The sequence below is a fragment of the Fulmarus glacialis genome, unplaced genomic scaffold (genome assembly GCF_000690835.1).
Source record: "Fulmarus glacialis isolate BGI_N327 unplaced genomic scaffold, ASM69083v1 scaffold5782, whole genome shotgun sequence".
Classification (NCBI taxonomy): domain Eukaryota; kingdom Metazoa; phylum Chordata; class Aves; order Procellariiformes; family Procellariidae; genus Fulmarus; species Fulmarus glacialis.
Window position 1 is genome coordinate 67,873 of NW_009197528.1, and position 15,026 is coordinate 82,898.

Below are 15,026 nucleotides of genomic sequence, written 5' to 3' on the forward strand. Positions count from 1 at the left end.
AGAAACCTGGGAGCAGCTGGAAGAAAGGTCTGTTTCTGTCACACCAAGTGAGGGAGATGAAGTCTCTTGAAATGTGTGTGCTGGGACTGTATGGTGGGAATCAGGATACGTTGGCTTTGCTTTTGGTTTTACTGTGGGTCTTCTCTGACCTCGCACAAGCACAAAATGTTTCATCTCTTTCTTGTTTGCACCCATCAAAAAAGGAAATATGATAATAACAGCCTTTCTTAGAGTGTTTTGTAATCTTGAGAGGTGTGTGTTGAGGAGGTTTTTGGGGTTTTTTTTGGTGTTTTTTTTGTTTTGTTTTTTTTTTTAATTCTGCCTTCTCATGGAAGGAGGGCCTGTGGGATGATCCTCATTCTATGTGCACATCCTACCTTTTTGAACCCCATGGCCTATTTCAGCTAAGTTTTACAAAGAGATATCAGTCTCAAATCTGTACGGTTCATATGTGTAGTGTCTCTGACAAGGGATGCATCAGAGCTACTCTGCATGTGATCTGGATTGTTGTGCATGTACAAGTTGACTGATGCGTCCTAAGCTTTTTACTGTACTGTACTTTGAAATTTCATTTGGTATGTAAAAGCTGTGCCACGTCCTGCATTGTAGGTCTGTGCCTGTAGAGCTGTCAGGTGCAACCTCCAATGTTGCAAGGTGAATTTTGGCTGAGGAAAAGGCAGAAGAGTGACCTTGCATCTCGTCAGAGAATCCATTCAAGAATCAACGTTACTGGGAGGAAATTCCTGCTTGCACTGTCAAGTCAATCAATCATTACTCTCTTATCTATCAGAAGTTGGACTGTGTGAAGTTGATCCTAGCGCTCTCAGAACTATCTCCAAATTGTTAATGCTGTCCTAAATCCTAAAGCCTTAAAATAACATGTTTTATAGTTAGATATGAATTCAGGGAAGATCCCTGGCAGTAGTGGTTTTTTTGTTGAGGAAAACCAAATAAGGATCCCAGAATTTGGTGTGAAACTGATGTAATGCTGTAGTAGCAGAGATCCAGGTGAGCGTGTCTGGGGATGGAAACAAAAGATGTGGAAATGTAGACAAAGCATCTGGTAGTTAGAAGAGCTAATTGTCACTTCCCAGGCTGGAGCCTTCAGAGATCCCAAGGAACACCTTAAATGCATTGCTCTGAAATTGTTTACACCTGCTGTTGTGCTGAGACACTTGGTGTCCCAGCAGGTATCCCATCATACCATCAGGGAACAGTGAGAATCCAAAGACTGTTACTGTGACTCTTGTCATGGCCAACTTGTGGATCACAGGCTGATGTGCTGAGTTCTCTCCTGGTCCAGGAGCAACTGCAGGGAACTGAAGAGAGCCAGCTGTCTAGACGCTATTTAAATTGAAATCTCTGCATTCAGTTATTTTCAACTTCAGGTTTTAAGTGATGCTGAATAGTCATGTAGATTTGTTGCTAAGATCTTGAACCTCCGTTTGAGAGGTTCCCAACCTCTCCACTGGGTTTTATAGAATGCAGAATTTTGGGTGAGTTTGGTGCCCCAATGTACTTGCCATTTGAGATCTTTGTTTAAATCACTGTTCAGGTCACAAGTAACACTGAATTTAAGAGCCTCATTTTAACTGACAGATTTTTTTTAAGTCCAGACAGAACAACTATGACCTGATCTCAGTGTAGCAGGGAGCATGACACTCCACAGGTATTTCTGCATTGCCATCATAAGTTCTCTTTGAGACTCAAAGGCTGTAAGTGATCGAGAATCTGCTCATGACCTTGGTAACTTGTTTTGTTGGCTAATTATCCTCATGGTCAAAACATCAGTGGCATACTTGTCCTTAATTTGTCTAACTCGCAGATCTTGTTAGGCCTTTTTATTGATGGTAATCCAAGAGACGGAAAGGATTTCGTACTTAAGTTTGTTTTTTGAGGTCCATCAGTCAATGCATTGATATGAATTATATTGATTACACTGATTTTTCATATAGAGATGGATTTTGATTAGAACAGCCCAGATATTTTTGTGGAAAGCCATTCCAGAAAGAGATGAGAAATATTTTAGTGTAATCTGGCTCATTGTGGGAAAGGTATCACCCAGTTTTAGATCAGTCTAAATTTGCTGTCATAACTATAATTTTTATAGTAATTTTTGCTTTTATTCCTTGCCTTTTGTAGCCCTGAAATATCACTGATGATTTATTCCCTGCCCCGCTCACTTCCCCCCCCCCAATCCTTGCAAATTGTATATTTACTCTATGAGTGTGAGAACGCTGTGGTGCCTGAGATCCTGCTAACCTGCAGGACTTTTCCAGTAATTAGATCCATGTTTGCTCCATGGGAGATTCAATTAAAAATGAGAGGGTTTTATTATTATTGTTATTCCCTACTGAAACCTCACACTGTGTTTTTGAGTGTGTATGTGACAGCATTGTAATGAGCAGACTTACTTTACCTAATCCCATCCTTATTCAAACGTTATGGGCTCAAAAATTCAACTTGAGCGTTAGCCTAGCCCATTTGTCCTCTGATGAGGATGTGAAAGTAAGAGGGGAAAGACATAGTGCACTACTCATTTGAGTGAACAAAACTAATTTGTATATGTGAGTGAGCTTGGGGAAGAAATGAAGGAAGAAGGGTAGATCATCAAATTGCATTCTCTGAAAGGACAATATTTTCAAGCTTTTCAAGTATTTGATGTTTTAACAACAGCTCCCATCCAGTTGCCATCCCACCAGACTGTCATTCTGGGGGGTAAATTTCAGTCTTGCAAGTGAATTCAAACACAAGTGTGCTCTTTCTCCAGTCTCTGTCTACTAAGTAGAAACAAACACTATCTCGAGATAGCGCAAGTTGGCATTATTTGTTTGCTCATGTGATGATGACCTCTTTATGTTTTCTTTTTTTTTCTTTTTTTTTTAGATAATTGTGATGATGCATTGGTATCTCCCTTACCTTCAACAGCCCTTACCAGTTCCTCTGAGCTCTTCAGTACTCACAGTCCCAGCTTTGCAAAGCTCAACAGGCGAGATGGTAAGGTTGCAGTATGAAATGCCTAAACTATTATTTTTAATTACATTTACAAAGAATAACTTTTAATGTTGTTTGTATGCAGTACATTCAGAGCCAAGTTGAATAGAGCCGTTAGTTTATGCTTCTGTGAGAGCTCTTTTAGGAGCAATTCCTCCCTCTATTATAGAAAACTTCTATTGAATGTGAAGCTTTCTGTGAAACTTCTCTTGTAGAAACATCCTGCAGGAAGTTCAGATAGTCTTTTTGCCTTTGAAGAGAGTTCCCATAATCTTTAGAGCTTGAAGGTCATTAGGCTTGAAGACCCTATTCTAAAATATAGGTGCTTGTTAAAGCTAGTAGCAACTAGATATTAAAGTTCCAGTGGAATTCGATGATTACACAACTCCGCAGAAATAGTGAAAATGGATGAAAAAGCTTTGCAGACATTTGCAATGAGGAATGTTTGAGGCCCGGATAATGAGTTCACACACAAAGTGAAACTATTAGGATCAAACTTGGTATCAGAAAAGAGAAGTTGGCAGTATCTAGGACATCATTTGACACTGCGTTGCAAATTTGGGTTGTTGGCTCCCATCTTATTCCCAGGTTAGAGCCTCAAAAAGAGGAAAGCCCTTTATTATCAGATTACATATGATTTTCATTATCAGAAACACTAGAAAGTATATTAGTAGAAAACAAATGAGAATTTTCCTACTTAAACATAATCTCTGAAACGTCTGTTTTAATGAAACACTGATAAATCTACAGAAAGACAGTAAAGAGCTCTCTCTTAGATGCGTGGCACTAAATGATAAGGAGTTGCGAAATCATTAGAGAAGTGTTAGATGGGAGTTACTAGATCATATTTAAACTCCTGAACCAGAGTTCCTCAGCAAGTAAAAGGTGGTATGGCAGCTGTTCAACGTAAAAAGTTGTAAAAGAAAGTTGTAAACATTGAGCATGATATTTGAGTTTGCTCTGCCTTTGTCTCCAAGTGCTAGCTGGGACAGTGAATAGACGTGCTTACGCGATTTTACGAATGGCTCTAATGACTAATTTTACCTGCAGAAAAGAGGAAGAGATTCAAAGTCAATATTATTGCAAGTCAAGCTCTGGCTGTACTATATTTTAAAGTGATATTAACAATATCTAAAAGAAATTGAAAATTATTGCAATTTAAGGGCAGAAAATGAAGTAGGTCTTATTTAGCGGTGCTAGAGTAGTTTTGCCATATAGAGGGGTGTAAGGTATTCTAGTTTTTTAGACATACAGTATCGCATTGGTAAGGTCCACGCCATCTTTTGGCACAAATCATGGGAACAGGAAAACAGAGTATTGAAACTGAGCCCTAAGCAAGGAAGTTGTTTCAGCAACTTTTATTTCATGTTTGAAGGCTTATGTGATGACTGATGAGTTAAGCCCAACACAGGGACCTAGAAGCTAAATTCTACCTTGCTTAATTCTTTTGTTGTTCTACTTTTGTAGAAAAGCACAGATGTAGTGCCAACAGAATTCATACAGGTACTTCATCTTGGGTTGGAGGAGCAAGCAGTGGTAGATGGTGGCTGAAGGAGCTTTCTTTGGCTGGCAGTTGAATGCAAACAGTAGATATATTTACAAGCAATAATATTTGCTAACAAGGACTGTGCCATGGCTTTCTGATAATGTTTGATGAGTTGGCTTAGCTTTGTTTGTAATTGATAAGACAGTGCTGCAAGTAACAGTGCCTCAACGTAGAAAACCAGATAAATATATTTGTTAATGTAAATATGAATACAACAGGTGAAGATGAATTTATAAAACACCATCCAGACCTACATCAATAGAAAGTTCTAATTCATCAAGTTGATTCAGGAACAGTTAACAATAACTGAAAGGCTGTTGCTTAAAAAAAGGCCTGCAGCAGTGAAATGTGCCATTAAAAAAAAACCCCACGCAAACTACCCGTGAGTAAAGCTTTGTATGAACTGCTAAAAGCGTTCAATTAAAATGCTGGTAAATCTCTACTGGTAAGAGTAAAGCAGTTAGTATAATCTTGATAAACATGCTTCTGAGGTATGAAATATATTACTTACCCATGAGAGGGATTAATCAGCTTTTTTGTTTACAGTAAATAAATAATGAAAAAGAATAAGAAAATTACTACAATATGACTGTATCAACTGAGCTTTTTCAGTTCTCTATTAGCTCTCAGCCTGAGTAGTCAGTATAGGTAATTATGTATAGGAATACAAAACATATATAATGTCAAAAGGAACTTGTTTTGTGGCCAGGAAGTGTTTGATCTGGGCATTAAAGTAAAATTCTGCAGCAGGAAAGCACTTAGTTTCAGCAAAAGAGTTTGTGGCACAATATAAAGCCAGTTGAGCTGTTTGTAAGGCACTGTAGGATGGAAACAAGCATTCCCTCTGCTTCATATTAATAAACTACAAATAAGTATGGGCATCCTGAGCAGCCCTGTGGAACATCAAGGAACATTGACTGCATAACACTGGGCTTAAGTGCAATTTCTTGAATAATTATGGCAAAATGTACAAATGGTCTGAAAAAGAAAAAAAGTATTTGAACGTATTTCTTGCAGTCATATGGGTCTCCAACTGAGAAACCATCTGATCTTTGTTCTCCTCATATTTCTAGCATTATAATTTGTTGCCATGGAGAATACGAGCAATGTATCCTATTCCTGTAGTACTGTTTCTCCACTAGGACATTTTCTCCATACCACGTTGAACCTCTCCCCTGAAATGATCTGCAGAAAATGTGAAATGTGTGAACTGCGAGGAATGATGGTGTAGCCTTTTCGCAATGCACAGAATCCTATCAACGCCAATGGGAACCTGGTGGGCAGAATGGGGAAATGACAACATCATGTCTGAGGAGCATACAAAGTGCCAAGCATGTGTTGACTTTGAGCGTCCTCTCCTGTTTTCTTGTAAGAGAGGCAATGTAGCATCTTCATACATCAGTACTTTCCAGATTACCTAAAAACGAATGTACAGATCTGGTGGGTGTAATCAGAGCCACATTTTGTCTGTTTTATGTTTATGCCACACTATTAATAAAAGATTTGCAGTCCTCTTCAATTTCCTTGTGCCCAACTGCAGGAAAATGGTGTCAGGGTTATGCTTGTATCTGTTCAAAGGCGTTGATGTCCTGTAAATATTGTGTCTTCAGTAGTCCTGCTTGTTGCCTATTAGAGCCTTTGCATCCTATGTTCTTTTCTCTTGTCCTGGGCCTGCCCTGACAAACGTTCCCCAGGGTGAACACCACTGGTGGGTAGAGGAACAAATGGCTGTAGAAGAGTCGCTATATGTTGGATGTGCTTTTTTGCTACTTACTAAAAAACGTATGGGGTGGGGTGTGACACACTATAAGGAATGATATGCATAAAAGAAATGTGCAGACACAGATTGTGCTGGAAAAAGATGCCAGTATCCCTTGTGCCACCTGTTCTGTGTAAGAGAGCAAATATGGAGGAAAAAGAATATTTACTGATTTTTGGCAGTCACAGCAGTATTTGGTGAGGATTTGGGATACCCACAAAAGTAAGAAGAAGTTATGTGTTTGCTTAATCCTTTACTAGAAGTGAGAGAGGACCGATGGGAAAAGCTTTAGTTCTGCCCTCAGTCACGCAGCCAATGCAGCTTTGCTGTTGCAGGGGTTTTAACTGTCATTCTGACAAGTCAGTAGAATTACTGTCCATCTGTGGAAATGGTAATGGTGGAAGGTTTGGAAGAGGGAAATACAAAATTTGTTTTCCTATGGGAAAGGTGTATGAAACAGCTGCTGTTCTGCAAAGACATAGTCTGTAACCAATAACATCTCTCTTGCAAGACGAGCTTCTGGAGAGGTTATGCCACGAGTAGGTGTCACTGCTGTGTCATGCAGTGCTTACATGTAGACTGACACTCCCGACAGACAAATGTGCTCGTGTGAAGAGATATGCAGTTCAGAGATGTCGTGTAATCTGTGATTTGAGAGCTCAAACTCACCACAGATCTCCCAAATTTCCATTCAGTGTGTATCATTTGTTTGACTTACTTCGAAAAGATAAACTTGTGCTGTGCTCAAACTGGAAAATAGCAGTGCATAGTAAAGCAAAATACTTTTGTGGAAAGCATAACACCTTTCTGCCGCTTCTAGCAGCAGAAGGGAGAGAGCATAAACTACGTAGAGTAGATGCTAGTTATGATGTTTCACAAACTACTGGAAAGTACATGTGGTAATAAGCTTGGCTTAAGAACTTTATATATAAACTAGAACAGAGAAAGGAAAGATTTTTTTTTTTTTTTTAAATGGGAAACATCAAACAAATTACTTATAGTAAGTGATTTTCCTCCATCTAGTTGTTGTTTTTTATGTTGTAGAAAGACTGATTGAAGAGACAATGAAGGAAAGATGAAAGTGCCCACCTTTGTTTTAATATTTACTGAAAACATCTATAATAAGTTCTCTGGAGTGTTGAAGGGAACAACTTTGTGCGACAGACCTACCAGAACTTCTGAACTGAATTTCTGTGTCCTGCCAGTTCCTGGAATAAAACTGTAAACAAAGCAGCAACTATAGTGTTTCACAGTCTATTTCAGATATTGGATATTACAATCTAAAGGAAGGTTTCCTTTGGGTCCTGTGTACATTAGTCTCAATTCTCTGCAAGAGAAATATGCAGCTTGTTGTCTTGGAACACAGTGATATAGCTTGTATCTTAAAAGCCAGACAGAAACATTCTTTATATGGCATTTAAAATAAGAAAAGGAAAAGAGGGGGGAAGAAATGTTGTAAGGATTTTTAGCAGGAAGTACTACAGTCTTTTCTAAGCTATGTATCTGTATGGCATTAAGAGAGAGAGATGAAGTAGACAGAGAAGAATTGAGTAATGAAATTCCTAATATTCTTTTTAGGTCTTTCATGGCATGCTCATAGGGGAGAGTATTCTATTTAAGGCAGGTAAAATAATCACAATGACGATGAAGACTTCTGTTGTGACTGAAAAAGGTAAAAATAAAGCATGGTGCTAGCAAGCAGCATGCATTAGTTTGCTTTCAAACTGTTTTCCCTAGAGACTTCTGGTAGACAAGTGAAGACTGAGTCATCCAGGGGAGCAGGGATTGATACTCAATTCTAGCAATGGAATAAACACACTTCTGTTTCAGGAATTGGGACTAAATCTTAGTTTAATGAACTGTAAATAATCAAAAATGTAACACCTATTCTTAGACAAAGGCATTTCAAATGTGACTTGGCAAATCCAATGTGGTCCAGGAAAATCAAGAATTTTTTTAAAGGGCAAAGTTATTGAAATTGACTTCTTTGATATAAGCCACATCTATTGATCTTTCAACTCAGTTCACTTCAATAAACTATTCATGGAGCAGCTTTGAGACAGATCAGTTAATAAGACTGAGATATTAAGGTAAACCCAGCTACTTATAACCAAAGTTTAGGGATGCTTTTTCTTTGGAAACGCATATTTGGAATCATTCTTGTAGTTTACCTGAAGAATTGTTAATGCTTTACTCTCAACTCTGTATTTCCCCCTTTCCTTCCCAATGTGATTCTGTTCATTGTAATGACACAGAAGTGCATTTGTAAACTTCATTAATAATAGCAAAGCATAGAAGATGATGGGTTGCAGAAGCAGTGACAGCCTGAAAATTTGCTGCTTTGGATACTTTGTTAATGGCTTCTGTGTTCTTCATAGCTGCATTGTTCGCTTATTTGTAAGGCTGAAGTGTACGCTGGGTGTATATGGAGAATAAATGTCTGCAAGTAGAAACAAGGTAAAAGAAAATAAATCTATGATTTAAGGGTGTAAAAGAAAACAAGAGAACATAAAATAATATATTCCAGTCTGGAAGGATTTGCCTTTTTAATCATAAGCTCACAATTACTGTAATAAGTGAAGCGGTGAAATTCAAACAGTGGTTGTGGTTCTGTGTTTCATGGGCTTGGTGTTACCATGAGCCTGTTTAATCTCTAAAAGAATTCAAGGGCTAGTACATACCTTTACTTTTAAAGGACAAACACGAGTTACAAGCTATCAGCTTGCATGTGATCGTGACTTCTGAAGTCTCCATTCCGGAATAGAGAAGTGGATCATGGAAACTGATAATTGGCAACACATCTTTGTCCTTATGAAGATCTTGTTTGTTCTTTTGTTTAAGATAAAATACATGTTCACTTAACAAGCATCTTGTGTAAGGAAGAGGCTAGTTTCCAGCGTGAAGTTGTTCAATCAAGTGGTCTCTAGCTTTACAACGTACTATCTGAAGTGCATTTACAATCGGTAACTAAACCATTCTTTCAAATACTTAATAGGGTGCAAATCAAGATAACTAATATTTTTGCATGTCTTTCAAAGTGTAACAAAAAAGAAAATGTCAAAGCAGATTAGAAGTTAGAAATCAGCATTCCAAGATTTGCACAAGTTTGTGAGGAGGGAATAGATATGATTTTTTTTTTTTTTTTTTTTTTTTTTTGACTGAGGACGGGCCTCACTGAAATTTGTCCTGCTGATAAAGAATAGACATCCTTAAAATTTCTTAGAAATTCAAAAATCCTTTTTAACTTTAGGTTAATTAAGAAAACCTTAAGGAAGCACACCCCATGTAGCATATTTCCTAATACAAAAATATGAACAAACAACTGTATGTTCAGGAATTAGACTCCTCTGTGATGACCTGAAATAATAACATGGTTCCTTCTGAAGTATAATTTCTCGTGTTGCCATTGTCGTCTGAATTATCTTTATCCAATCTCTTTCAGGAGCTGGTGGCTGGTCCCCGCTGGACTCAAACGAGCAGCAGTGGCTCCAGGTTGATCTGGGAGACAGAGTGGAGATTGTCGCGGTCGCTACCCAGGGCAGGTACGGGAGCTCAGACTGGGTAACCAGCTATACACTGATGTTCAGCGACACCGGCCGCAACTGGAAACAGTACAGACAAGACGACACCATCTGGGTAGGTCTGAACTGCGGATGCCTTTGGCTCCAGATCTTTCTGGATCAGGCTCTCATTTGGAGAAACGGCTTTGGTTTCAGATCAGAGGAGTGCTGTAGTGGTGAGGGAGCAGACCCGAGCGAGTCTACAGGGTGTTTAGATCTAAATGGGTTATGTCACCGACTGTCTGTGTAATACAGGTTTAAGCCCTCAGGACTACATTGTTTTTCAGACTATGAGGATGCTCAGGGCACTCAAAATGACCTGCACGCTTCTGTGCCTGGTTGGCTTTGATTCAGGCACACCAGGGTAAATGGGGCTAATCACTTACATACTTTCTCTGGGAAATACGGACATTAACTCCGTGTCTTATGCACGCTTGCTGGCCAGAACAGCAGAGCTCATGCTGGGGGAAGTGGGTGGTAAATTGCTCCTCGGCTGGAGAAGGCTGGAGCTGCAGCACGAGTTGTGGGATAATTTAGCAGATACACTGAAAGTGCTCAAGGCTTTTCCTAAAATTTTAATGCAGGCTTGACGCTTGCTGTGTCACAAGTTCAATGTGTGGCCATGCCAGATGCTGTCAGTGCAATGCCACCTCAGGTTTGGATGGAGAAGTTTAAAAGTCTTCCTTTCATATGGAAAATGTGAATTGTTAGTGAATTATTAATGAATGGTAGCATCCTCTCTGTGCTCTATTCTGTATTTCTGAGGATCAATAGCCTTGCTAGCATGACAGTATGCAGTAGTAAATTAAACATATTCTTCATGAAAATAAAAGGAAACATTTTAAGGGTGATCAAGAAGACTTCTGGTTTTGTCTTAAATTTTTCTTTGGTTAACATCTTGCTTAAATGTTGTGTCTCAAAAGCGGATTTTGCTTTCAGAACATAATGATTGTGAATGAGGAGAATTGTGCTGCAGTAGGAAGAAGGAAGAAGGGCTGCTTAATTTTTTCCTGAGCATGTTGCAGGCAGTAGGGATGCATGTACGGGGAGAGTAACTTCTGCAGTTTTAAAATCCATTGCATTGCCACTCTCTTTGTTTTATCATGGTTTGATTTAAGGAAAACTAATGAAATCCTTCTTCCTTTAGAAAGGCACCTTTGGCCCAAAGATGGTCATAAAGTTGTCAAGTGTGGCTCTCCTTCACCTGTCACTTATGAAGTTATATTAGGCTGGCTTTGCTCCAGATACTTATACTTTTTTTTTTTTTTTTTTAATGTTTAAAAACAGTGGAATTTCATTCTGGACTTAATATAGTGATCATTTAATCTGGCTCTTGACTTCCACCCTTGGGACTCAGAAATCCAGAACTAAGATATATTTACAGAGTTGGTGTCATTAAGTGCTTCCTTCCCTGAAAATATTATGTGTCTTTTAAAAATTTTATATTAAGACAAATCAATTTTTTAGTTGTCTAACTTTTCAGTACTTTTCTTTTTGGAAACCCTTGATCTTTTATTTTCTTTTGTAATTTTTTCTTCTTAAAGGGAAACTTGAAAAGAAAACATGTAGAATTTACCATAGCATATCTTCATGTCCTAAGGATCCAATTTTGTGAGTTTCTGATCTGGCACCTAGTATTGCACACAAGAATAAGAAAAAGCCTAGCAGGCATTTGACAGTGAATTAGGATTTATGAAGAACCTGAACTCTCTTGTTTTACTAAGTGATCGGGCATGAAGGTGATTCAGAGCAGACCCTGACACAAGTTCTAAAGCTTCAGTAGATCTGGAAGCATGCTTTCTGGAGGGGTAATTTTTATACACTTTTTAATGGAAACCATCATAGGCTACAGAGGATAGTGTTGTATATAACTGAGGAAAAATGAAATAGAATTTAGATTTGGAAAAGGTAACTCTGGAGGAAGGATTTGGATATTCTTTCCCTCGCATTAGTTTCTACAAGTTGCACTGACCATGCAAGCCAGTAACATAATTCCAGTCCAGAAGAATGATTTGCTCCACATCCCCAGGGCTTGAAAGGATTGTTAGGATGCATCACCAAACTTTGCTGCTGGAAGAATCTGTTAGTGAAAATCCAAAGTGGGCTCATTTGACATTTCATTAGACTTCTACAGTCCACCCAAACTGGCAAGTCTCATTAACACCTAGGAGCTTGTATGCCTGCCCATGGAATTAATGAAGATCAAGAATTACGTGTGTACAATTTTTATTCTAACCAAAGAGAAAGTTGATTCTTTTTTTTCCTGGCACTTTTGGATTTGTTTCACTGAATTAAATTCAATCTTGAGAGCCATTCAGAGCACAAAGAGGAAAGCCAAAGAGGCTTTCAGAAGTGTGTATAGAATTATAATTTCAAATTTTGCTGTGTTTCTGCTTTATTGTCAGTAATCCTTTCCTTAGGCTTTTTTTTGTAACTAAAAAGAAAACCAGAAGTGTTCTGTCCAGCCGTTTGTTGAAGGTTTTTCTATAAAAGGCAGACCTTTGGATGAAATGAGGACAAGCACACCATGGTGCTTGTCCTAAACACCTGGCTGTTAAATAGCTGTAAGGGAAGTTCTGCATTGCACACCTCAAGGAAAGAACCGTTGCCCTTGACTTAAGGGAAGGCAGTGGAGTGGACCATTTCACAGGGATAGGAAAGCAGCACCCCAGGGTAGCCTCCACTATCACAATCTGTGATGGTGTACACTGTACCAATCTGTCACAAGATAGGTAGTTTCAACCTTAGGAATCTGTATCCCATTCTTTTTTTGCAGTGGGTAGGGTGGTATGTCAAAGCAGGATTCAGGGTAGGAGTCTCCTACATCAGAGCAAGGTGGCAAGTTATCAGGTTACCTCTTACCCACAGGGAGTGGAGGGGTTAAAATCTAGGTTATTGTGGAAAATGTGCCACTTCGGAAATCTCAGATGATCAGGTTGGAAACATATGCGCCCCGCAGGCTTTAACTTTGAAGCTTTTTTTCTCTGTCCTTAGGACAGGATTTTAGTATTCTCTATGTCCCCCAGGAGGTTGAGCTTTTTAAGATTTCCTTTTTAAATTTTTGTGCATAGCTAAAAGGGCTAGAAGTTTACCTATTTTATTGCTTTTTGTTTCAGAAAGCTGTGCAGTTCCGAACTTAAGAGGTGGTCAACACTGACTCATAGCTCAGATGGGGCTGTGAAATCTAAACCGTTATTGCCTGGAGATCATTAGATGACGTCTGCTGTATCAATATGAAATATTGATATGCACTGTCAGGTGCTGATACAGCTTCTAGTTTAGTAAAACTAGCTGGACGTTTGTGCTTTGCTGTATGGATGTTACTGAATGTCTCACACTAATTGCTCAGTGCTGACAACTTGTCATTCATTTGCAGCTGTTGAAAGGGGAGATTATGTATCAGTATAAGGGACCTAGATTGTCTGGTGAATTTGTTTGTTTTCTGAAGGCAATATAACTATGTGGAGAACCATTTGACAGAATAACGATATATTGAATTGCTGAAAAGAAGGGTGTAAGAAGTACCTGACTTCCAAGGCAAGCATTTGATTTAAAGTAGAAATTTGAGGTTTCACTTGGTTTTAACTTGTTTGCATTCCAGCAAAGGAAAACAGGGTCTTGAAATTTCTTCTCCACTATGTCTGTTAAAATAAAACTGGCAGAAATCCTTAATCTCTACTCAACCCAAGTCAGATTTGAACTACAATTTCTCCCAGCCCATCTGCATGACCCAGAGACAAAGTTATGGGGTATTCCCCGCTGGCTGTACCGGAGGGCTCTCTTGGAGGAGGACGTATTGACCCAGCCTTTCCCCACTGCATGTCATGGGCCATCGGCTACATTTGGTGGAGACAGCAGGAAGGCAATAGCTCCTTTCATAATCCCTGAGTAAATCTTCCCAGATGAAACTTTTCCTAATCATGTCTTCACAAATATCTGATGCTCCATATTGCAAGTGGTGCTCCTGAGGAGTTGTTTCCAGCCATCTGGGTATAGGTTTTGTCCACCCGTATGGCATATGTGTCCTTTAGTGCACCTGAGACCTGGGTACATAAATTCTTTATTGGGCTGCCGATAAGACAGACATTTGCACACCAGTATATATGACACATCACTAGTAAAAATCCCTCTCTCTTTATCGAGATTACAAGGCTTATTATCCTCCTCTCATGGCATGCATACAGCTCCCATCAACTTCACCGTTAATGAGCGCTGCATAGACAGATCGCAAGGAGAATCAGAAAACCTCTTACGTTTTCACTCAGCCTGTGTTTATGATGTTAGTAAATTCTGCAGCTGGAGTTGAAGACAAGACAGATTAGCCATTTAAAACCAATTTTCCAACCCCATTTGTATTTAAATAATCTTGTTACAAAAGGACTCTGTGGTTCAGAGCAAACTAGACTTATAATTATATTTTCAATACGGATAAATCAGCTGTGTGTGGACACACTAGCTATTGACTGGGAGACGTAAAACATAAATCTTATTGCTTGTAACAAGTAAATGATTTTTTGGTGTTTTTAAGTGTTGAATAATTCAGAATTTACTTTACCTGCATACGCACCACAGCTTGAGTCAGTCCAAATTGTGTATATTACTGGGACAAAAGTGTGGGCTGTGATACAATGCTATTTCATTTTAGATAGCAATTTTTACGCTATCTATATTGAAAAATACTTTACAAAGCTGAAAAATGCAATTATGCAGGAAGACACAAGGGAAAGGGGATGGAGCAGGCCTAAGTGTATGCAACAAAAGGAGAAAAAATGTTCTTTAGACAAGGTTTTGAAAGGAGAAAGGGAAGTTATGGATTTGGAGATAAAGGGAGACTGCTCTGATGGTGGCAGAGAAGGCTCTTATATTAGAACAATGAATCTGTGCAGAAAGGCAATGAAGGGGAAAAATGGCATAAATAGCAAGGAGATACTTCATACTCTGTGCAAGCACATGCACATACTTGCACATATTAAGCAGATGTTTGGAGTTGACTGTTAGTTGGTGAAGCTTTTTTACACATTTGCTGTCAACCGCACACGGAAGGGAGAAGGTGGCTTTGGGTGGAAGGGAGACTGCGAGCCCTAACCCCAAAGCTGGATCACAAGATAGGAAGTGCATCTCTGGTGTTGGACCATGACACCTGGGTCATGGTCCAGTGCAGAGCTTC

General features: G+C 39.0%; 1 protein-coding gene across 1 annotated transcript in view; it reads left to right on the forward strand.

Moving 5' to 3' along the window:
* Nucleotides 1–2,886: 2,886 nt before the first annotated feature.
* LOC104072962 (contactin-associated protein-like 5) overlaps nt 2,887–15,026 on the forward strand; it is a gene marked incomplete at both ends in the record, with an annotated part of 104,594 nt that continues 92,454 nt past the window's right edge. The window contains 2 exons of the mRNA XM_009572583.1: nt 2,887–2,997; nt 9,742–9,935. Of these exons, the coding sequence (XP_009570878.1) occupies nt 2,887–2,997; nt 9,742–9,935 (305 nt within the window). The remainder of the gene's footprint in view (nt 2,998–9,741; nt 9,936–15,026) is intronic.